Source organism: Lissotriton helveticus, chromosome 10 (genome assembly GCF_964261635.1).
Source record: "Lissotriton helveticus chromosome 10, aLisHel1.1, whole genome shotgun sequence".
NCBI classification, from domain to species: Eukaryota; Metazoa; Chordata; class Amphibia; order Caudata; family Salamandridae; genus Lissotriton; species Lissotriton helveticus.
In genome coordinates this window covers 5,860,750-5,885,587 of record NC_136071.1, presented here as the reverse complement: position 1 = coordinate 5,885,587, position 24,838 = coordinate 5,860,750, and the positions used below count along the sequence as shown (strand labels likewise).

Here is a 24,838-nt window from a genome sequence, read left to right as displayed (position 1 = left end):
TCCAAACCGACCACCGACCCCTCCGGTGGCTAATGCAGATGAGAGGGGAGAATCCCAAATTGTTGCGCTGGTCCATCTCCCTCCAGGGGATGGATTTCACTGTTGAGCACCGGCCTGGTGTTGACCACGCCAACGCAGACGGCCTGTCCCGATTCTTCCGCCTCAGCGAAGAGAACCGTCAAGAGGATGGGTAGTTCTCCCCGCCTTCAGCTGGGGGGGACGCGCGTTGGACCCGGCCTCGTGGCGTGGTTCGCCTCTGTCCCCCCACACCCTGTGAGCATAGGCCTACACCCTGAGTCCCCTGCGCAGCATCCCCGTTAGTGTAGCCTGCACCCCGAGCCTGGTCGTCCTACTCCCGATAAGCCCAGACCCCTGTAACCAACGACCCGGCCTGCCTATCCCGTTCCACTCCCGGCTCCGAGCGCCTAACCTTGCATGCCCCACAAGGCCCGGCAGCCATTTTCTCTTCCAGAGATCCCTGTCTCCCTGGGCCTAGCGTGACCCCGGCCCCAGCGAAACCCAGACTCCAAAGGCGCGCCAGTCCCGGCTGGGGGGTAAAGGGCTCCCCGAGTGAGATAAGCCAGGGAGTTTCGATGGCACCTCCGGCCTCCCCTGAGAGACTGGTATCTGTCACACCCTTGGCCTCCCCCTGTGGGCCAGTTTCGATTACACCTCTGGCCTCCCCGAGTGCTGGCTCCAGACCTACTGGGCGTCTGGGAACCCCCGGACGCATCTTTCAAAGAGATCAAAGAGCCAACCGCCGGACCTCGCCAACGACCAGCCCCCAAGGCATGAGACCTCCACCTGCGAGGGTCCGGACATCAAAGGGGCCAATGGACTATATCAAGGCCCGCCCGACAACTAGCGGGCAGTTGTATCTTGGACCTGAAGCCCTGCTGATCTGATCGCGGCTGGCCCTGAGAAGAACTCAACCTCGCATCGCTGAGCCCTGCTGGCGCTGTCGCGGCTCCCTCTTCGCAACAAGGAACTGTTGCTCGAGCTGAACTCGTAACCATCGGAGCCCTGCTGACGCTGTCGCGGCTCGTCCTCTCTAAGACCTCGGAGCCCTGCTGACGCTGTCGCGGCTCGAGCTGAATTCGTAACCATCGGAGCCCTGCTGACGCTGTCGCGGCTCGTCCTCTCTAAGACCTCAGAGCCCTGCTGACGCTGTCGCGGCTCAAGCTTGAACCTGTAACCATCTGAGCCCTGCTGACGCTGTCGCGGCTCCTCACTAACTTCTCCGGATCGAGCCCTGCTAACCTCGTCGCGGCTCGAGGAGTACTCTGGTCCGGCTGGACCATCGAGACCCCCATCACGATCCGAGCCGACTCGACGGGAGTGAAGCAGCCAGTACGACCATCATCTTCCATATCCCCCGGCTCGAGGATTGAGAGCTGTGCTTCGTACTGGCCCAAAGGCTAAAGACTGTCCTGCTTCCCTCTTCCCGAATCCTCAAAGACTTTGCGATCCCTCGATCATTGTGTACATAAGAGTGCTACTTTCCTTTTGCTGCTTATAAAGAACTTGTTACTGAAATCAATAAGTGTGGTTTGAGCTCAGTGTGTACGATCCTAGACCAGAAGTCCTCCCAGGTGAGGACCTCACGATAAGACTCGGCAAGATCTGTGGGAGAGGTGGGTCCTGGGATGGTCGGGTGAGCACAACCTGACCCTCTGAGATCGCCCCTTCTAACAAACCACATCTTCATCCTCCTAAGTCAGGACCGGTCTGAAGTACCAGAGGTGAAGGTAGAGGGGATGGGGCTTGAGGTCATGGTTCCTGTGTTCAGGGTGGAGGTCGTTGGGGCTGTGGTAGTGACGTTGACACCTTTGGCAACTACGGAAGAGGTCGCAGCAGCTGCAGAATCTGGGATTGCAGCGCTGGTGGAAACCTCATATATGAATGCATCGCCAGCAGCATCATTGGCAGCTCTTGGTAACCGGCCTCAGCGTATCCATCCTCCACATAGTACTGAATTTAATGTCTAAAATCGTGTGGATGACAATATTACCAACTATGATTTTCTCAATGGTACAAATGAACTTGGCTCTGTAAAGAGAAGGAAATACCCTTAATCGGGTCATCATTATCAACATTGTGGCATTGTACATACAGGTCAACTGGGTTATAAGCTCGTCCAATGGCACCATCGTCTCCAGAATCTTCTTCACCCCCTTCCATCACGTGCCGCTTCCCCACGGTTGTTCATCGCTCATTTTGTACCAGTGACTGCCATAGTGCCCAACTGCTTGTAACTTTTTTTCTGTATTGTTTTATTTTGTATTTTTCTGCTACTCACTTTCACTGTTGTATTGTTGCTCTCTGCTCCAGATGTTGTTTTCCCACTTTGTGCTCTTCCGCTAGCACCTCCCACCTCCCACCTCCCAGGATTACTTATGGAGTCCACAACGCAGACATATCACCGGCCACACCCAACGCCAGGACCCCTGGCCCTACCGCTACCCACAGATGCACCTCAACCAAGCTCCAAGCCCTGAACCCAGGACCCTGCAATAAACAGCCGCGGCCTGTGCAGGTAAGAACAGTGGGGCCAGGTTGGGGGTGGGGGATTTCGACGGATGATGACGACGAAAAATGAATTATTTATTTTATTTTCCCTCGTCATCGTCTGTCGAAATCTCTCCCACTCGGCTGCACCGCTCTTAACTGCACAGGCTGCACCTGGCAACAACAACTGCTGCTGCACCTCTCTCTGCTCCATAATAGGACCTGCCTCGTCTCCTGCAACACCAGAGCTCCAGCATGCACTGCGACCACAACCACATCTACCACGACTACCACGGACCATCTCCACTGCCTCCTGCTCAATGCACGATCTCTCTGTAAGCACAACACAGAGATTTGGGAACCATCACCTTCCTCACCCTGATGTCATCTTCCTCACTGAGACCTAGCTCAAACCTGCATCAGCATCCAACATCGCCTCAGTTGACACCCGACAGCAACAAGATTGCACATAGAGATCGCATCAACAAGCACCGAGGGGAACCGCCATCATTCAGAAGAAACCATCCACTGCACCACCACAGCAGATGATGTCACCCCGATCATGGAACACCTCAACTTCAAGCTCCAAACAAACAGCAAACCCACCATCAGAGGCACTCTCGTCTACAGACCTCCAGAACCTTGCCCTGGGTTCTGCAACATCATTCCCAATTTCATCCCTCCAAACGCCATCAACTCAGAAAACCTACATCTTCCTCCTCAACCTCAATTTTTACCTCGATGACCCCAATGATACCAGCACTGCAAACTTCCTCGAAAGCATGAGCAACATTGGCCTCACCCAACTGGTCACCAACCCCACAACCATTTCAGAACACGCACTCGACCCGATCTTCAAGGCCAGCGATAGAATCAAGTGCAGCCATGTCAGCGAGCTCAACCACGCCATCGTCCACTTCACAATCTATGGATTCCCCAGCACCACAAAGAGCCGCCCAGCATGTCACACCGCAGCTGGAATAAGATCTCAGAGAGCCAGTGGGCCGACGCTCTCAACACCTTCTGCCGTCAAACCGTAACCAACATCAAACAGGCGGTCAAGAACTGGATCACAAACTGCGCTGACAGAATCACCCCTGCAAACCTACAAAGTCCAAAAAGGTCCTCCAACAAAGCTAGTTGGTACATTCTCAATCAACGAGGCCTGGAGCATCGCATGCGGATCTGAGGACATTACAACTCAGCAGAAATCCCGCTTACTGAAGCTTCAACGCTCTCAATCGACGAGGCCTGGAGCATCGCACGCTGATCTGAGGACATTACAACTCAGCAGACATCCCGCTTATTGAAGCTTCAACACTCTCAATCGACGAGGCCTGGAGCATCGCACGCTGATCTGAGGACATTACAACTCAGCAGACACCCCGCTTACTGAAGCTTCAACACTCCCCATCAACGAGGCCTGGAGAATCGCACGCTGATCTGAGGACTCTTTTGTTGGCTGTTTTAAGACTTCTTAAATAGATGAGTGACTAAGTTCATCGTTAATTTTACTGTACACCCATACTTTTTGTGTAGCAAATAGGCCCCTTCCCTGTCTGTCTCAGCAAAACAAGCTTTGCTCGCTTAGGGCCTCCAATGACATGAAATCAGCTATCAAATACCTTTCTATTGTCCACTGACTTTAATGCACCACTACAATAAAGTATTTCTGCAGCACAGTAATCTTCGACTTCCCCCTTGTTGGGTTCATCTTGAATTAGCAATTATTGGTTAAATTTGTGAACAGCTTTGTCCAGTGATACTACCTAAATAACCAGAACTACAAAGCGCCTAAAACCTAAGTGACTCAAGGCACTTGCACTAATACCGCCTGAGAGGAAACAATACCATTATTTTTCAAAGCCTCCACAGTGTGCAGCTCTTGAAAAATCTGCTTTTGATCCATCACCCTCCACCTCTGTGCAGAGACATGATCGCAGTCTCGCTTTTCAAGCCCTCATTCCACAGGAAGACGTGCCCACCCACATTAAGGCACAAAGAAACCCACCCAGCGAGAGCAGAGGAGCAGCACAGACCCTGGTGCTGGGCTCACCTTGGACCTCCGTCAGCCAGTCCGGCTGCAGGTAGTGCTCCGAGGCGATGGTGAGGGTGTTGAGGAACACCAGGATGAGGACGATCCAATAGAAGGTCACCGACTTCACGGCCACCCGGCACTTCCGTCGAAAGGCCCGGTTCCATCGCTTCACCTTCCGGCTGAACCGATGGGAAGGAGAGGAGCAAAGACAATGGGTTAGACGGGGGTACCCTGGAGATCAGAGAGGACACATCGAGGGGCCACAATCAAGGACCGGGCCGAAGAACGGCGGATCCAGAGGTTCAAGGACAGGTGGATCCAGAGGTCACGGATGATAGACCCCAGAGGTATGCGGGGGTGGATCTGTGGAGGTCAGAGAGGAGACATCGAGGGGCCACAATCAAGGACAGGGTGAAGAACGGCGGATCCAGAGGTTTAAGGAAAGGCGGATCAAGAGGTTTAAGGACAGGTAGATCCAGAGGTTCAAGGACAGGTGGATCCAGAGGTTCAAGGACAGGTGGATCCAGAGGTTCAAGGACAGGCGGATCCAAACGTTCAAGGACAGGCAGATCCAGAGGTTCAAGGACAGGTGGATCCAGAGGTTCAAGGACAGGCGGATCCAGACGTTCAAGGACAGGTGGATCTAGAGGTTTAAGGACAGGCAGATCCAGAGGTTCAAGGACAGGTGGATCCAGGGGCCACAGATGGTAGACCCCGGGGGTGTGCGAGGGGTGGAACTGTGGAGGTTAGACAAGGCAGATTCAGAAGGTCAAAGGATGGCATGTCCAGAGGCCATAGGAGACAGATTTAGGAGGTGCGAGAGAGTGCCAGGTTTAGAGACTCAGGCAGAGGCAGGTCTGTGTCAGGTCTATGGGGTCAAAGACCAGCTAAGTCAGGAGGCAAAGAGAAGCAAGCTCAAAGGTCAGAGAAGGACAGAGCTCAGAGGTCACAGAGAAGCTACTCTGAGAGGGCTTGAGAGAGGATCATATACAATTCAAAGAGGGACAAACCAAAGGGGTTAGAGAGGCACAAATACAGATGCACGCGGATTGAAATCAGCAAGTCTGCAATCAGAAGATGGAGGTGTCAGAGTGGGACAGGTCGGGGGAGGGGCAAAGAGAGGAAAACCCATAGTTGAGAGAGGGTGGCAACATCGGGGGAGTATGAGAAGGAGAGATCTAGGAGGTCAGAGTGGGGCAGCTCCAAGGGGGAGCTGAGAACTACCTCCAGGGGTCAGACATAGGTGAGATGGGTGTGGAGTAGGGGTCAGAGCAGGGTAGATTCAAGAGGTCAGAGCGGGGCAGCTCCAAGGGGGCAGAGAGGTCCGCCTCCACGGGTCAGACACAGGTGAAAAGAATGTGGTGCTAGGGCATCTGAGGGGGGTAGATTCAGGATGTAAGAGTGGGGCAATTCCAAGGGGGGAGGTCCCCCTCCATGGGTCAGGCATAGCTGAGAAGGATGTGGAGTCAGGGGGTCTGAGAGGAGTAGATGCAAGAGGTTATAGAGGGGCAGGTCTATGGGGCAAAGAACTGATACTGCAGGGTCCAGAGAGGAGAAGCTCTAGTGGCAGGCCAGAGGTCATATATGGGAAGACCAAGGGACACAAATAGGCAGATTCAGGCAGCAGAAGGGGAGGATCTTTGGAAGGTCAGTGAGGAGACGATAATGGGTTCACAGAGGGGCAGGTCTAACGGACAAAGAGAGGCAGATCCGGGGGACCCAGAGGGAAGATCCAGAGAAGGGCAGATCAAGGGGAAACAAAGGGGCTTATTGAGGGGATAAAGAAGGGAAGAAACGGAGGTGAAAAAGAGAAGGGTGGGGTTCGAACAGGAGTATGAATGGAATTGTGGCTAGGAGGTCCTAGTTCAGTGACACCATCACAGCGTGGCACGTTCTGGTGGGAAGGGACAGCGTTGACCACCCTCCACAAGCAGCACGAAAAGGAACACAACAACAGGAAGGGGCAGCGTCGACCACCCTCCACAAGCAGCACGCAAAGAAACACAACAATGGGAAGGGGCAGCGTCAACCACCCTCCACAAGCAGCACGCAAAGGAACACAACAATGGGAAGGGACAGCATCAACCCCCCTCCACAAGCAGCACGCAAAGGAACACAACAATGGGAAGGGACAGCATCAACCCCCCTCCACAAGCAGCACGCAAAGGAACACAACAACGGGAAGGGGCAGTGTCGACCATCCTCCCACAAGCAGCACGCAAAGAAACACAACAACGGGAAGGGGCAGCGTCGACCACCCTCCCACAAGCAGCACGCAAAGAAACACAACAACGGGAAGGGGCAGCATCAACCACCCTCCACAAGCAGCACCAAAGGAACACAACAACGGGAAGGGGCAGCGTCAACCACCCTCCACAAGCAGCACGCAAAGGAACACAACAATGGGAAGGGGCAGCGTCAACCACCCTCCACAAGCAGCACGCAAAGGAACACAACAATGGGAAGGGGCAGCGTCAACCACCCTCCACAAGCAGCAAAGGAACACAACAGCGGGAAGGGGCAGCGTAAACCACCCTTCAACGACCAGCACACAAAGAAACACAACAATGGGAAGGGACAGCATCAACCCCCCTCCACAAGCAGCACGCAAAGGAACACAACAACGGGAAGGGGCAGCGTCAACCCCCCTCCCACAAGCAGCACGCAAAGGAGCACAACAATGGGAAGGGACAGCGTCAACCACCCTCCACAAGCAGCACGCAAAGAAACACAACAATGGGAAGGGACAGCGTCAACCACCCTCCACAAGCAGCACGCAAAGAAACACAACAATGGGAAGGGACAGCGTCGACCACCCTCCACAAGCAGCACGCAAAGAAACACAACAATGGGAAGGGGCAGCGTCGACCATCCTCCCACAAGCAGCACGCAAAGAAACACAACAACGGGAAGGGGCAGCATCAACCACCCTCCACAAGCAGCACCAAAGGAACACAACAACGGGAAGGGGCAGCGTCAACCACCCTCCACAAGCAGCACGCAAAGAAACACAACAATGGGAAGGGACAGCATCAACCCCCCTCCACAAGCAGCACGCAAAGGAACACAACAATGGGAAGGGACAGCATCAACCCCCCTCCACAAGCAGCACGCAAAGGAACACAACAACGGGAAGGGGCAGTGTCGACCATCCTCCCCAAGCAGCACGCAAAGAAACACAACAACGGGAAGGGGCAGCGTCGACCACCCTCCCACAAGCAGCACGCAAAGAAACACAACAACGGGAAGGGGCAGCATCAACCACCCTCCACAAGCAGCACCAAAGGAACACAACAACGGGAAGGGGCAGCGTCAACCACCCTCCACAAGCAGCACGCAAAGAAACACAACAATGGGAAGGGACAGCATCAACCCCCCTCCACAAGCAGCACGCAAAGGAACACAACAATGGGAAGGGACAGCATCAACCCCCCTCCACAAGCAGCACGCAAAGGAACACAACAACGGGAAGGGGCAGTGTCGACCACCCTCCACAAGCAGCACGCAAAGAAACACAACAATGGGAAGGGGCAGCGTCGACCATCCTCCCACAAGCAGCACGCAAAGAAACACAACAACGGGAAGGGGCAGCATCAACCACCCTCCACAAGCAGCACCAAAGGAACACAACAACGGGAAGGGGCAGCGTCAACCACCCTCCACAAGCAGCACGCAAAGAAACACAACAATGGGAAGGGACAGCATCAACCCCCCTCCACAAGCAGCACGCAAAGGAACACAACAATGGGAAGGGACAGCATCAACCCCCCTCCACAAGCAGCACGCAAAGGAACACAACAACGGGAAGGGGCAGTGTCGACCATCCTCCCCAAGCAGCACGCAAAGAAACACAACAACGGGAAGGGGCAGCGTCGACCACCCTCCCACAAGCAGCACGCAAAGAAACACAACAACGGGAAGGGGCAGCATCAACCACCCTCCACAAGCAGCACCAAAGGAACACAACAACGGGAAGGGGCAGCGTCAACCACCCTCCACAAGCAGCACGCAAAGAAACACAACAATGGGAAGGGACAGCATCAACCCCCCTCCACAAGCAGCACGCAAAGGAACACAACAATGGGAAGGGACAGCATCAACCCCCCTCCACAAGCAGCACGCAAAGGAACACAACAACGGGAAGGGGCAGTGTCGACCATCCTCCCCAAGCAGCACGCAAAGAAACACAACAACGGGAAGGGGCAGCGTCGACCACCCTCCCACAAGCAGCACGCAAAGAAACACAACAACGGGAAGGGGCAGCATCAACCACCCTCCACAAGCAGCACCAAAGGAACACAACAACGGGAAGGGGCAGCGTCAACCACCCTCCACAAGCAGCACGCAAAGGAACACAACAATGGGAAGGGGCAGCGTCAACCACCCTCCACAAGCAGCACGCAAAGGAACACAACAATGGGAAGGGGCAGCGTCAACCACCCTCCACAAGCAGCACGCAAAGGAACACAACAACGGGAAGGGACAGCGTCAACCACCCTCCACAAGCAGCAAAGGAACACAACAGCGGGAAGGGGCAGCGTAAACCACCCTTCAACGACCAGCACACAAAGAAACACAACAATGGGAAGGGACAGCATCAACCCCCCTCCACAAGCAGCACGCAAAGGAACACAACAACGGGAAGGGGCAGCGTCAACCCCCCTCCCACAAGCAGCACGCAAAGGAACACAACAATGGGAAGGGACAGCGTCAACCACCCTCCACAAGCAGCACGCAAAGAAACACAACAATGGGAAGGGACAGCGTCAACCACCCTCCACAAGCAGCACGCAAAGGAACACAACAATGGGAAGGGACAGCATCAACCCCCCTCCACAAGCAGCACGCAAAGAAACACAACAATGGGAAGGGACAGCATCAACCACCCTCCACAAGCAGCACGCAAAGGAACACAACAATGGGAAGGGACAGCGTCAACCACCCTCCCACAAGCAGCACGCAAAGGAACACAACAATGGGAAGGGACACAACGATGGGAAGAGACAGGGTCAACCACCCTCCACAAGCAGCACACAAAGAAACACAAGGATGGGAAGTGGCAGCGTCAACCCCCCTCCCACAAGCAGCACACAAAGGAACACAACAATGGGAAGGGACAGCGTCAACCACCCTCCACAAGCAGCACGCAAAGAAACACAACAATGGGAAGGGACAGCGTCAACCACCCTCCACAAGCAGCATGCAAAGGAACACAACAATGGGAAGGGACAGCGTCAACCACCCTCCACAAGCAGCACGCAAAGGAACACAACAATGGGAAGGGACAGCGTCAACCACCCTCCACAAGCAGCACGCAAAGAAACACAACGATGGGAAGGGGCAGTGTCGACCACCCTCCACAAGCAGCACGCAAAGGAACACAACAATGGGAAGGGACAGCGTCAACAATCCCTCTACAAGCAGCACCAAAGGAACACAACAACAGGAAGGGGCAGCGTCAACCACCCTCCACAAGCAGCACGCAAAGAAACACAACAACGGGAAGGGGCAGCGTTGACCACCCTCCCACAAGCAGCACGCAAAGGAACACAACAATGGGAAGAGACAGCGTCAACCACCCTCCACAAGCAGCACGCAAAGGAACACAACAATGGGAAGGGGCAGCGTCGACCACCCTCCACAAGCAGCACGCAAAGAAATACAACAATGGGAAGGGGCAGCGTCGACCACCCTCCACAAGCAGCACCAAAGTAACACAACAATGGGAAGAGGCAGTGTCGACCACCCTCCACAAGCAGCAAAGGAACACAACAATGGGAAGGGACAGCATCAACCACCATCCACAAGCAGCACGCAAAGGAACACAACAATGGGAAGGGGCAGCGTCGACCACCCTCCACAAGCAGCACCCAATGGAACACAACAATGGGAAGGAGCAGCGTCGACCACCCTCCACAAGCAGCACGCAAAGGAACACAACAATGGGAAGGGGCAGCGTCGACCACCATACACAAGCAGCACCAAAGGAACACAACAATGGGAAGGGGCAGCGTCGACCACCCTCCACAAGCAGCACCAAAGGAACACAACAATGGGAAGGGGCAGCGTCGACCACCCTCCACAAGCAGCAAAGGAACACAACAATGGGAAGGGGCAGCGTCGACCACCATCCACAAGCAGCAAAGGAACACAACAATGGGAAGGGGCAGCGTCGACCACCCTCCACAAGCAGCACGCAAAGGAACACAACGATGGGAAGGGGCAGCGTCGACCACCCTCCACAAGCAGCAAAGGAACACAATGATGGGAAGGGGCAGCGTCGACCACCCCCCACAAGCAGCACCAAAGGAACACAACGATGGGAAGGGGCAGCGTCGACCACCCCCCACAAGCAGCACCAAAGGAACACAACGATGGGAAGGGGCAGCGTCGACCACCCCCCACAAGCAGCACCAAAGGAACACAACGATGGGAAGGGGCAGCGTCGACCACCCTCCACAAGCACCAAAGGAACACAACGATGGGAAGGGGCAGCGTCGACCACCCTCCACAAGCAGCAAAGGAACACAACGATGGGAAGGGGCAGCGTCGACCACCCCCCACAAGCAGCACCAAAGGAACACAACAATGGGAAAGAGCAGCGTCGACCACCCTCCACAAGCACCAAAGGAACACAACGATGGGAAGGGGCAGCGTCGACCACCCTCCACAAGCAGCACCAAAGGAACACAACAATGGGAAGGAGCAGCGTCGACCACCCTCCACAAGCAGCACCAAAGGAACACAACAATGGGAAAGAGCAGCGTCGACCACCATCCACAAGCAGCACCAAAGGAACACAACGATGGGAAGGGGCAGCGTCGACCACCCTCCACAAGCACCAAAGGAACACAACGATGGGAAGGGGCAGCGTCGACCACCCTCCACAAGCAGCAAAGGAACACAACGATGGGAAGGGGCAGCGTCGACCACCCTCCACAAGCACCAAAGGAACACAACGATGGGAAGGGGCAGCGTCGACCACCCCCCACAAGCAGCACCAAAGGAACACAACGATGGGAAGGGGCAGCGTCGACCACCCTCCACAAGCACCAAAGGAACACAACGATGGGAAGGGGCAGCGTCGACCACCCTCCACAAGCAGCACCAAAGGAACACAACAATGGGAAGGAGCAGCGTCGACCACCCTCCACAAGCAGCACCAAAGGAACACAACAATGGGAAGGAGCAGCGTCGACCACCCTCCACAAGCAGCACCAAAGGAACACAACAATGGGAAGGAGCAGCGTCGACCACCCTCCACAAGCAGCACCAAAGGAACACAACGATGGGAAGGGGCAGCGTCGACCACCCTCCACAAGCACCAAAGGAACACAACGATGGGAAGGGGCAGCGTCGACCACCCTCCACAAGCAGCAAAGGAACACAACGATGGGAAGGGGCAGCGTCGACCACCCTCCACAAGCACCAAAGGAACACAACGATGGGAAGGGGCAGCGTCGACCACCATCCACAAGCAGCACCAAAGGAACACAACAATGGGAAGGAGCAGCGTCGACCACCATCCACAAGCAGCACGCAAAGGAACACAACGATGGGAAGCGGCAGCGTCGACCACCCTCCACAAGCAGCAAAGGAACACAATGATGGGAAAGAGCAGCGTCGACCACCCTCCACAAGCAGCAAAGGAACACAACGATGGGAAGGGGCAGCGTCGACCACCCCCACAAGCAGCAAAGGAACACAATGATGGGAAGGGGCAGCGTCGACCACCCTCCACAAGCAGCACCAAAGGAACACAACAATGGGAAAGAGCAGCGTCGACCACCATCCACAAGCAGCACCAAAGGAACACAACGATGGGAAGGGGCAGCGTCGACCACCCTCCACAAGCACCAAAGGAACACAACAATGGGAAGGAGCAGCGTCGACCACCATCCACAAGCAGCACGCAAAGGAACACAACGATGGGAAGCGGCAGCGTCGACCACACTCCACAAGCAGCAAAGGAACACAACAACGGGAAGGGACAGCGTCAACCACCCTCCACAAGCAGCAAAGGAACACAACAGCGGGAAGGGGCAGCGTAAACCACCCTTCAACGACCAGCACACAAAGAAACACAACAATGGGAAGGGACAGCATCAACCCCCCTCCACAAGCAGCACGCAAAGGAACACAACAACGGGAAGGGGCAGCGTCAACCCCCCTCCCACAAGCAGCACGCAAAGGAACACAACAATGGGAAGGGACAGCGTCAACCACCCTCCACAAGCAGCACGCAAAGAAACACAACAATGGGAAGGGACAGCGTCAACCACCCTCCACAAGCAGCACGCAAAGAAACACAACAATGGGAAGGGACAGCGTCAACCACCCTCCACAAGCAGCATGCAAAGGAACACAACAATGCTTGAGCTCAGCACTCACCAGCACTTCATTTTCCCAAGTTTGCTTCTGAAAAGGAGAAAAGAAAAGACATGTTAACTGTTTAAACACTGGCAAACTCACAAAATACCTTCACTGTTCCAGGGTCTGTCCTAGTGTCAAGCACCTTGGGCCACATTAACTACGTTTTAGGGTGAATGGTTGATTGAGCATGCATGAATAACGTCACTGAAAGGACAAAGGTCCACTCCAACCAGCACCTCTTTTGCCTGAAATCACTTTTGAAATGAAATTCTTTAAAGTCAGAGCAACCTTCATTCATCTGCGGCACGGTAGGGCGGCGGGGCCTTTGGGGACCCATGCTACCCATGGGCCTTGACTGCTTATGTTCAGAGAGCAGTAAAAGCCACAGGTTTCTAAGTCTCTGTCCGTGTGTGTGTGTGTGTCTGGTGGGTGGGATGTTTGTGCTTAAATACAAGAAGGTGCAAGTGCTTGGCACTACTACATTGAATCCACCCAGGAACCCTTGTCTTCTCAGTGCAGCAGGCGTCCTTAAGGGACAACGGGCCCGAGTCACAGAACTAACTTAAGACAAAATCCTAAACTTACTACCATTTTGGTATTCACAGAAGGCACTTACTCATTTCGGTATTCACAGAAGTCATTTAGGAGTCCTAAAGTTAGGACTCCTAACTTTAGGACTCCTAAATGACTTCTGTAAATACCAAAATAAGTAAGTGCCTTCTGTGAATACCAAAATGGTAGTAAGTTTAGGATTTTGTCTTAAGTTAGTTCTGTGAATCGGGCCCAGTGTCTTGATTCAGGTCTCTCCCCAGCTGAAGTGACTTTAGCAGTTCGTAAAGATGAAGTCCTAGTGCGGAAGTGCACACCCACGGTCATTGTGTTTTGGAAACTGTGCCGTACCGAGTATGGTTAAGTACATGAATCAGAGGATGCGGCTGAGGTTATAATGTGGGGACATTGAGTATGTGTATGTTTTAAAAAAATTCCCTTTCTTGATCTGAACTTTATATCAATTGTTGTGTCCACGGTGAGCACCCTTCCTGCCTTATGTTTTTGGCCATTGCAGGCTTCCAGTCCTATTTCTATGTTTGGCACACACTGGTTTTTGGTTTCCATATCTGGCCACCCCAGTTCAGTGAGAGAAACTGTCAGCTGACTCCACCGGGGGGCACTGGGCAACAATCTTATAAAAGCATAAATGCCAACACACCCAATTCAGAAGGGAGACCCCAATTCTTCAAGGCCCAAAAGGATTTTATTTTAGCGTCTTCCCTCTATAATTGCCTCCATGTCAGCGCAAGTCAATATGGAAAATAAATGCACGATTATTTAATCTAAATCTCTGTCTTTCCTGGTTCCAAATGTTGCAATAATATGAAAGACCAGGATGAAAAAGACATACAAATGACCAATCATAGTTCTTAAAGTTTTCAAAAAGGAAGTGCGATTTATCTGGCCACTGGCCAAACAGTACCTAGTCTCCACTTTTTAGGCCGCAGCAAGGTAAACAGTGAAGGATTCTTGTTATGTTCAGGTCTGTCAGCCAAACATTGCATTCTGTCTGCTGTCTAGCCAGTGGTCAGGTAAATACAGGGATATATTTGCTATTTGCAAGGCAGTCTATTTAGCAACGGTCCGGATAAATTGCAGGGAAAATTCACCATTTATGTAGCAGAGCACAGAGTTCCGCGAGCAGTGGAGTGTGGTACGCCGCGCTGATTTTTAGTGCCAGGAGTTTCTCCTGCACTGTAAAAAGGGGATTATGTGGTGGAGTGCCAGAGGGCGCTGCTTCTTCCTGCAGTTCGAGTAGGTTTTCTACTCGAACGGCAGCTTCCTCAACGCAAGCAGCAGGTTTTTCAACACAGGTGGTACCGGCATGCCATGACCGCCCACATCCAGAAATCTCACCAGGAGCTGGTCTAGTGCACGATGTCTCGCTCTCGCCAACTTGATGCTGGCAGGCCGTGTGGGAGAAAAAACTCTGCGTCGCTTAGATTTTCGGAACTCAGCGCTCCGCCTGGAGTGGGCAAAACTCCACAAACTCCGCCGGCGGAGCGGAATTCTTCACCCACCCCGTCTCTAAACCACAACAAAGTGTGGATTTTCGACTCGTCTTTCAAGACTCTGAACGGTCAATGCCGATTAAGGTGAGTGAACACACACCAGGACATCGACACGAGCCACAGCAACCTTTTCTTTTCTTTTTAGAAGGAGGGGTTTGGTGGGGACAGGGGGCACAAGTGCCCCCCAAGGCTGAGCCCCATCCTCACATGCTGAATTCAATTTTTATTTGCCAGGTCTGACACTCTCAGTTGGAAACTATCTACTGAAAGGACAAATGTCCACCTCAACCAGCACCTCTTTCTCCTGAAATCACTATCGAAATGTCAAAGTCAAAGTCAAAAAGATTTTATTTGTGTAGGTACTCAACCGAGGACCACAAATATAACAAAAAATAAGAAAAGAATTAACAAAAGATAAGTACATCACAAATTAATATAAAGCTAGCGTAGATTTAAAAAATTTGTACAAATTATAACATACAAATTCATTCGGAGGGTTTATGCCCGCTGTTAATATTTCTTTTTCCTTTGCTAGCCTGCAGGATCTGTATATCGGCGTAATATAATGAGCGCGAGCTGCTACTACTTTAGAGTTGGGTCAAATGAACAGTAAGTGCTCCACAGTCTGCTCACCCCCTTGACATAACAAACACAGATGGGAGAGTTCTCCAGGTGACCATTTTGATTTAAAAGATTGTACAGGTAAAATCCCTGTTCGAAACATCAAAATCACCCTTCTTGCACTATGAGAAAGACAAAATGAAATATAAGGCTGTATATGTTTATACTCTATAAGTGTAGTAAAGGGTTTGAATATTTTTAGCCTGTAGCTGTGAGCATAGTCCAAATCATAACTCAACCTAGGAGTAAAACATTTAAGAAAGAGTTTTAGTTGTGACACGGACCAAGTCTGTAAGATATCTATAGAAATGTCAGCCATTTGGAACGCCGCAGACATGTTCACTAAGAAAGTTTGTTTATCTACATCTGGGCCGAAATGAAATTCTTTAAAATCAGAGCAACCTTCATTCACCCTGGCGATCAGGACATATACAAGGCCCTTGAGGTCATAAGTGTTCCAAAATGACTCCATGTCCAAATGATAAAAACATGGTCAGACCCAACCGTCTACTACGTGTTTGCCAAACTATCAATCCAACAATCACAGGCGGTGATCGGGTCGATCTGTTCGATGTATAGATCAACCAAGGTAAGGTCCTATATAAAGCAGTCCTGTGGATACCGCTTCGCTATAGTGCCCAGCTTGTTCGAAGGAACCCTCTTCTGGTTTGTAAGAAGAGTCCTCGCCCACGAGTTAGCGTGGAATGCTTCACCATTGGACCCTCACCCTGTCAATAACTCTGCATTAGGGTGGGCTCAACCAGTATTCATTTCAAGTTAATTTATTAATTATCAACCTGATGAGAATAAAAATCGAAGTATTGATTTAGTACAAGAAAGCGGGGCATTCTGAGGGTAATAATGGCCTCCATGCCCTATCTCCAGGTCTACATGTTACTGCCATGTCAAGTTACCCACACAGGTTATGTGACATTCATTAGAACCAGAATATCCTTAAATAATAAACAGGGGAACCAACAAGTACCTTCATAATTCAGTGTTTTCCAAACAGTGGGTCACAACCTAATTTTTGGTGGGTCATGAAAGTCAGAGCGATACAGAAAGATGCCTTTGAACTCTGAGGTGTCACATTTGTCGGTGGTTCGAAGGCAGAGGTCAAATCTCATTCTGCTTTATTCTTTTAACATGGGGATTGGAGTTTACTTTTCTTTCTCTGACTGCAGAGTGAGAAGAGCTTTTAAAGAAAATTATGTGATAATGCAGGATGTTCTTTCTTACAACACACAACATAATGTAAATACCTGTTAGTGAACTGTCTGCACCGAACAGTTAGGAAATCAAAAATGACGCACATTTTTTTGTATTTCTAAGGTGTGCTGGAAACACAGATTTTAAGAGAATCAAAACAATCAGGAGACTTACCTGGTGATGCGCAAATGATAAATACTCACTGAAAACCAAGTTCCAAACATTATCATTTGTGCGCCGTATAGTTTTTATCAGTAAAACTGTCAGTCTGTGCACATTTAGTGGCATTTCAATAGAAAATGATGCTTCAGTTACATTAAAAAATCACCCTGCCTCATGTCCTTTAAAGGTAGGTGGGTTGTGAGGGTTTGTTGTTCTAAAATGTGGGTCGCGGTTCTAAAAAGATTGGGAACCCCTGCCCGATTCATTAGTGAGCGTTATAGTGCATGCACACACTCATGCAAGACGCTCATGAAAACGCACAGTTGCAGAGGAGACTCATTGGTCAAGTCCACTTGGGGTTTATATTGGTCCAATCGGAATGCGTGGTAGGACCGGCTCTGTAGTCGCACATTCGTCAAGTGCTCCAGACTGCAACTGCACCTAGACCGACACCCGCGCCCCTGCATCTGATCCATAGCCACAGATACGGTATCCTGTCACTTGACCGTGAATAGGACGATCGATCATTTTGATCGATAAGTCACAGCACAAAAATGATTTTTGGAGGAGACTAGAGTGTGACAAACAAGACAGCACTGACAGGAGGGTTAAAACAGGTCAAAATAACCAGAAAGAACCTCTGGCAGTGTCCTTAGATGCCGAAAAAGCCTTTGACTGACTGGAATGGCATTATAGGTTCTGAACCTTAAAGAGAAAAGGTCTGGGGCACAAGTTAAAAAGATAACCTGGCTTTATCAAACTCCAACCGCAGGTGCAAAGCAAGGGGTACATATCAAACCCTTTCAGATCCACAAGAACTGAGACAGGCCTTCACAGCTCAATGACTAAAGAACTCCATTCAGACAGCAGAGAAATATTCAAACTATTCTGAGAGGCCAAAGTTGACAGCGAATTCACGGACCAGGAATGGAATGAACCAATGGATACGCTCTGGCCCAGACGCATGAGAGACGCTTCACTGAAGCTAAGCTTCTTTAAAATGATTCAAGACTGGCACTGGACCCTACAGAACCATCTAGGAGCTAATTTAGGCAAATACTCCACTTGCTATAGAGGTTGTGGCCAAGGAGCAGATATGTTGCACAATCTCTTGTTCATGCCAAAAGTTAGTTATTCTGGCAAGAAATGTGGTCAACAATGCACATGCCTGATGCTCTCAAAACAGTCCTTTCATTTAGTAGCTGTCCTTGATGACACATCCCAACTGATAGGGGTGAAAAGCCCTGGAAGAGATGGATCGATGTCTCACCAGTTGTAGCCAAAATGTACATTTTGAGAAAGTGGAAGTTTCAATCTTCACTCGCGTACGAAGACTGGAAAAAGGGCCTAGTGTTCGCGGCATCCTATGAAAAGGTACTTTATAGACTGATAGACCCCAAACAGTTATTCACACGACTCAAGAAGGAGAGCCACACACACATTTATAAACGTAGCACGTATCTTCATATGTGTGTAGGCATCAGAGACAAATCGTTCAGGTCAGTACGTTTTCAAATATGAATTCTTTTCACTTTAAAAGGTGGACACGGTGCAATTTCAGAGTTCTGTAATGTTACCCTATGGAAGGAAAGGCAAGTTCAGAAAACAGGTACAGTACATTGACTTACAAGGCCAATCTCCAGGAGTTAAAGTGGGTGGTGGGCAAAGTCCAAGGCTGCACCAGCGGAACACCACCAGCGGCACAGGGGTGGCTAGGTGCTCTTTGTATCCTTCTTATTCGTAGGTTGTCTGGATCTGCTTCGCCTGCTGGGGGTTTCCCTAAATACTGAATTTAGGGGTGTTAGCGGAGTGTAAGGTAGTAGTCAATGGGCTACTGACTCTTGGGGACACTAAGACCCCTATCTGACCACTTCCTGTGGAAAGTGAGCATAGCCCTGTCGCAGAACTCCCAGGTATCTGTCTCCAAGATGGCTACCTCCGAAAATATGAGTCCACGTCGCATTAGCCCACCTTAGGGGTGGTACTATCCTGGAGGTGGCATGCCTACTTGACTAGCTAATGTTCCTGCCTGTCCAGGTGTCAAGGGGATTCTGGATGGGGGGGCTTGGGGGGTTGGCTTTCTGTCCTGTGAGGGGAGCCAGATTTGCATTCTAAAGGCGACGGCTCCTTCGAAGCTCTCAAGCCCGAGGAGGCTAAGCAGCAGGTCCTCCTGTGGGAGCGGGTGTTACACCCTCTTCCTGGACAGGCTTTTGTTCTGGGTCTCCTGAAAGCAAAGGCTCTCACCCTTAGGAGGTCAGAACAGTGTCTCGGGTGACAGACTGGCAGACTGGCAGAATCCAGTCAGCAAGCACACCAGATATATAGATGAATCCAGCACTGGGATCAGTGTGAGATTACCAAGATGAGATGTTTGGTACCAAACATTCCTATCTTTGGTAAAGCCACCATGTAGCTGGGGAACTCGTTTTCACCAGTGTCCAGCACGTTTTAAAATAGCTTCCGTGGTCACTTGCACTGGCGGTAATAAGACTGACCAGAACAGGGGCATATCTGCTCATATATCGTATTAAGCACCCTGCCTTAGGGCCGTCAGGCCTATTGTAGGGCTGGCTTACAAATACCATGTGCAGGGGTACGGGACATGAGAGACAGGGATGTGTGACATGTCGTGTTTTCAACTTTGCTTGCACCAAGACACGCAGCCTGCGATGGCAGCCTAGCATGTGCTTGGTGAGGGGTCCCTTAGGGTGGCACAATTCTTGCTGCAGCCTTTGGGGGTCCTCTTTAGTACCTCTGTCCTTAGGTACCAGGGTACCATTTGCTAGGAACTTACAGACGGTGCTAAAGGTTCTGCCAATTGGGGCAACTATTTTTCAGTTTTGGGAAAGAGCTCTGACACTGGGGACCTGGTTAGCCGGAACCCAGTGCGCTTGAAATCACATCAGGTGCCAGGCAAAAATTGGGGGTAATCATGTCAAAAAGAGGCACTTTCCTGCACCAGGCATGCCGGATGGTGGCATCGTTCAACTCCACGCCGGACACACCAGAAGTGACGTGCACCACCCCAGCACGCTGATGTCAGTTTATTTTGGCGACCTTCCACGCCAGAAGCGTGGAGCCACGAAGAATGCTGACACACGTGTGTATTGCAAAGGCCCTTAGAAGGGGACCATGTGAAATAGTTTTGGAGAGTGAGGAGGATGAGAGGGTCAATAAGGAATCTGTGGTTAGATAGAGTCACTACCAGATAATGCGTTCCCGAAGGCAAGTAACTTGTTAATTCGATAGAGACTTCTAGTCGTAGATTACATACCTTAGAATAGATGCCTAAGTAATAACCCCCGAAGGTGGGTCTGCAAAACAGATTAAACCGAAAGGTCTTGCAGGACTGAATGGGCAAAGTACCCGTCACAACGGACCTGACCATCCAGACAGTAATGTTTAGTGAATGTGTGCAGGGACGCCCAACTTGCTGCTTGACCGATGTCCAGGACAGGGACTCCATGAGCCAAGGCAGTGGTCGCAGCCTTGCTCTGGTAGAATGAGTATGAAGCCGTCACTGGTTTGCTTCTTGGTGAATGCGCAGCAGATCTTCACGCAGAGTACGATCCATCCTGAGATTGTCCTTTTCTGTAAGGCCTGCCCCTTTGTAGCTCCAACATAGTCCGCGAAGAGTTGATCATCCGCCCAAAACTCTTTTGTGCGATCTAGGTAGAACGACAACGTTCTTTTTTGGTCCAGGCGATGGCGTCTCCCCTTTCCTTAGAAAGGTGAGGCAGAGCACAGAAGGCAGGCAAGGTTATGTTTTAACCTACATGAAAAGGTGTCACAACATCAGGAGAAAGGAAGGGCTGGTCAGCAGAAGCAGCTTGTCGGGGTAAAAGGAGGTACAGTAGGGTGCCTAGAGAGGGCCTGCAGTTTGCTGACCCTCCTGGCCGATGTTATGGCCACTAGAAAAGCTGTCTTAATAGTAAGCAATGGAAGTGGGCAGTTGCGCAGTGGATCACAAGGCGTGCGCATAAGAACGGTCAGCCCAAATTAAGATCCCATTGGGCATGATGATGAGTGGCCTGGGAGGACACGTGTGTTGTAGACCTTTGAGGTATCCAGTCATCACAGGTAACTTGAACAAAAAAGGTTGGTCCGGCAACTGCAAAAATGCAGAAATGGTGAACAAGGAACTTTCAACAGCGCCCGGAGCAGAGCCCTGGTGGGTCAGAGAAAGAACAAAGATTAGAACTTGGGTTAAAGGAGCAGAAAGAGGATAAATAACCTTGGATGCACACCACAGCACAAACGTGTCCCAAAGGCAGGTGTCTACCATCTTGGTGGAAGGACGCTTAGTGGCTAGAATAACATCACAGACTTCAGGAGGAAGGTTGAAACTGTCAATTGTCGCCCCTCAATCTCCAAGATTTAAGGTGGAGCATGTACAGGGTCGGTGGAGGGCCGTCCCCTGCTGCTGCGACAGAAGATCCTCCCGAAGCGACAGCTGAAAGGAGAACTGTTGGTCGTGCTCAGCAGCTCGGATACCAGACTCTCTGTGCCCAAACTGGAGCCACAAGAATGACTTAGGCATTGGCAGAAAGGCGTACAGGAGGCCGGAGTTCCATCGAGACGAAAAAGTGTCTCTGAGCGTGATCTGCCTTGGAAACTCCAAAGCGTAGAACTCCTGACATTGTGCGTTCTCTTCGGTGGCGAACAAATCTGACCGAGGCTCTCCCCACTCTCGAAAGAGACCTTGCACCCTCTCTGGATGGGGACGTCATTTGTAATTTACTAGGCATCGATAGTGTTGAACCACTGGGGAAATTTGTGACGTTCCAGTCATGTCAAGAGGCCTTGCCATGTCCAGAGGCAGGGTTCAGGACCCCACCCGCCCTGTTTTTCGCAGTACCACATGCTCCAACAGGTTAATGTGAAGCCCAGACTCCACCGGAGATCAGAGTTCTCTAACCTCCATCTCTCCCAGATGACTGCCCCATCCCAGGGGTGATGCATTTGTCACTACAGCCAGCTCTGGGTGGGGGGTAGAGGGGTCTGCCACTGATTCAATCACAGTTTGTCAGTCACCACTGCAGGGCTTTTGCAGTTCCCTCCAAGATCTGGACCGTGTCGGACAGATCCCCCTGATGTTGCGCCCACTGGAACGTCAGGTCCCACTGCAGAGCCCGCAGATGCCAACAGTCATGAGCCACTAGGAGAATGTAGGAGGCCAGAAGACCCAGCAGGCTCAGGGTCATTCTCACTGAAATCCAGGATAGAGTCTGAAACATCAGTATCATAGCCTGGATATCCTAGACAGAGGATCGGCTCGAAACTGCACGTGTCCAGACTGGCCCCAATGAAAAGGCGCATCAGAGAGGGAGTCAAGTGCGATTGCGGCACGTTTCTAGCGAATGCCAGCGAGTGCAGGAGATCCACTGTAGTCTGGAGGTGTGAGACAACAGCCTGGGGTGAGCTCGCCTTCAACAGCCAATCATCGAAGTAGGGGAAGACAGTCACCCCTGACCTATTCATGAGCTGCAACACCTGAGGGGTGGTGGTGTGGCCAAAGGGGAGCACGATGAGCTGAGATTGCCATGACCAACTGTGAACCGCAAGTAGCGCCTGTGTCAGGCAGGACGGGTATATGAAAATAGGCGTCCTGAAAGTCAAGCGCTACCCTCCAGCCTCCAGAATAGACCGGACCTGAGCTAAGGAGAGCATACTGAACGTCTCCTTTGTCAGGAAGAAGTTGGGAAGGTGGCGGTCAGGAACAGGGCGGAGAAAAGAGAGGGAATAACAACCAAAACATATTTCTGATGCTGGCACCATCTCTATGGCACTGCAGTGTTAAGCATTTGTTGTACACGCTCAGGCAGGAAAAGATGTCACCCAATCAAAGACTGAACTCAGACCAAATGTTTGTACAAAAAGTTGTTACTTTGTTGTTTTATTACTAAAACCAATATTCACTTAGTGCAGGTACGTTTCACAGTGTTTTAAAAGTAACACTAAGGGACCGATTCCGATTCAGGACGGAAGGGCTAAGAACCATGTTCGGAGCCCTTCTGACCGAATCGGAACGTGTCGGACGGATTCCATTCCGACCGAGCCATTCCGATGGGCTCGGTCAGAATGGAATCCGACTCGGATTTCTGCATGGCTTACGACAGGCTCGGATAGCCGTCTGCCATCCGGAAATCCTTCAGTACTCCCCCGGTCACCTCTTTATGACCGAGGGAGTACGATGGCAGTTTTTCACTGCCTTTTCGTGCCAGTGTTTCCGGCACAAAAAGGCAGTTGGAAACTGTCTCTGGGGGCCCCCAGCAGGGCCCCATGGGTGCGAGGCAGCCAAATGGTGCCCCTCTGTTGATATCCCTGCACCCCGTGGCAGGCACTTTGGGGTGCCGGCCACAGGGTGCAGGGATGAACTGCACCCCTGCTTTCAACAATGCAGGCATGCATTCTCTCGGAATGCATGCTTGCATTGTAAAGTATACAACTGCGACCGAACCCTGTTCTTGTATTGTACTAGCAGGGCCGTAACCGACGACAGCAGGTCAGTTGGTTACAGCTCCTGTCCGATGTCGGACAGACTCAGGTCCGTCCAACATCGGAATCGTCTCCTTAGAGAGCTTTTTAAGGTTGTCTAGGACCACTGAAATCCCCATAAAGGTTGTCTGGATTAGTGCAGGATGCTTCACTTAAATAAGTGTGCACCATATACTAAGCAAGCCTCCTACAGTAGCTCTTTCCGAATCTGCACTGACTGATGCGGAAAGAAAAGAGCTGACGTCAGCAGCTGAGGCGACGCATATATAGGTACCACGCACGTCACTTCCAGTGCGGATGACACTGCCAATGCGGAACCACACAACCCCACCTAGCGGCACGCAGGGGTACTGCTGGATCATTTCTGGATCCAGTCTGACGCCTGCCGATTATTCTATGGTAAGGAATCTGCAGCTAGAAGTCTCGACCAGATGCGCGTTAATGTAGAGAACAATCCGTTCAAGACTACACTGGATACCTTTCATTCCCCCTCGTCTCTCATTCCGCTCTTTCTTGGCGTCTATAAGACAAATTCGAAAAGAGTAAAGTGTGCTTAACCGATACCACTAATGTACTAATGTACCCCCTGTTCTAACCTGAAAAGAATGATTCTTTTGAATGTGTATCCGTATTGATAGTAATATGCTATAACATGGTTCAAGAATATGAAAAGTTGATGGTCAACGTGTTGTACGTTTCAGTACATATAACATTACTATGAAAAAGTTTTAAAAATTGGGAAAATCTGACAGTTGGTGCTTCTGAGGAGGGTTAGACCTCTGAGTCTCTCCACCTGATTGGCTGGCCTTTGGGTCACAAAATGAGGTAGATGGGCTACTAGTTCCTATGTTTTTTTCAGTTTGTTTTAAATGTTATTTGCTGCATTGGCGCACTCATGTGTTGACGTTGATTACTGAGGGCTCCAGCCCGACAGCGGGGGATCATTCAAGCATGTGAATCTCTGAAGGTCCAGTGCTGAGAGCCGGAGTTCAGCACAGAGGGAGTGACCCCACAGAACCAGAGCTGTCAGCAGGAGAGAAACTTTACTCTAATGAATAGCAAGTAGTATGGCCATATACTTAAGTTACCTCATGGACACAGGGTCACGGCATCATACTCACAGGCACAGGGAACAGCAGTTTGAGTGTTCCTCTTCCCCAATGTTCTCCGTGTTGACAGACGTTGTTTCGCTCGCAGGAAGGCTGTCTACGAAGAAGAAGACAAAGGATGCAAAAAGAGAGAAGTTACAATCTCCAATAATCTGTTGAAGGAAAGAGTTAATTCCTGCATCTTCCCTGGATCCTTCCAGCGAAACTGGCTCAGAATGGATCAGCATATGTGCTGATGGGAGGGCCGGAAACCCAGA

The 24,838-nt window shown here is 51.3% G+C and overlaps 1 protein-coding gene across 1 annotated transcript in view; it reads right to left on the bottom strand.

The window, feature by feature from the left end:
• The window catches only part of CACNA1F (calcium voltage-gated channel subunit alpha1 F), a 323,883-nt gene that overhangs the window by 203,365 nt on the left and 95,680 nt on the right, over window positions 1-24,838 (bottom strand). The window contains exons 10-12 of the mRNA XM_078664279.1: window positions 24,594-24,678; window positions 12,938-12,964; window positions 4,565-4,725 (exon numbers count right to left, since the gene is read on the bottom strand). Of these exons, the coding sequence (XP_078520405.1) occupies window positions 4,565-4,725; window positions 12,938-12,964; window positions 24,594-24,678 (273 nt within the window). The remainder of the gene's footprint in view (window positions 1-4,564; window positions 4,726-12,937; window positions 12,965-24,593; window positions 24,679-24,838) is intronic.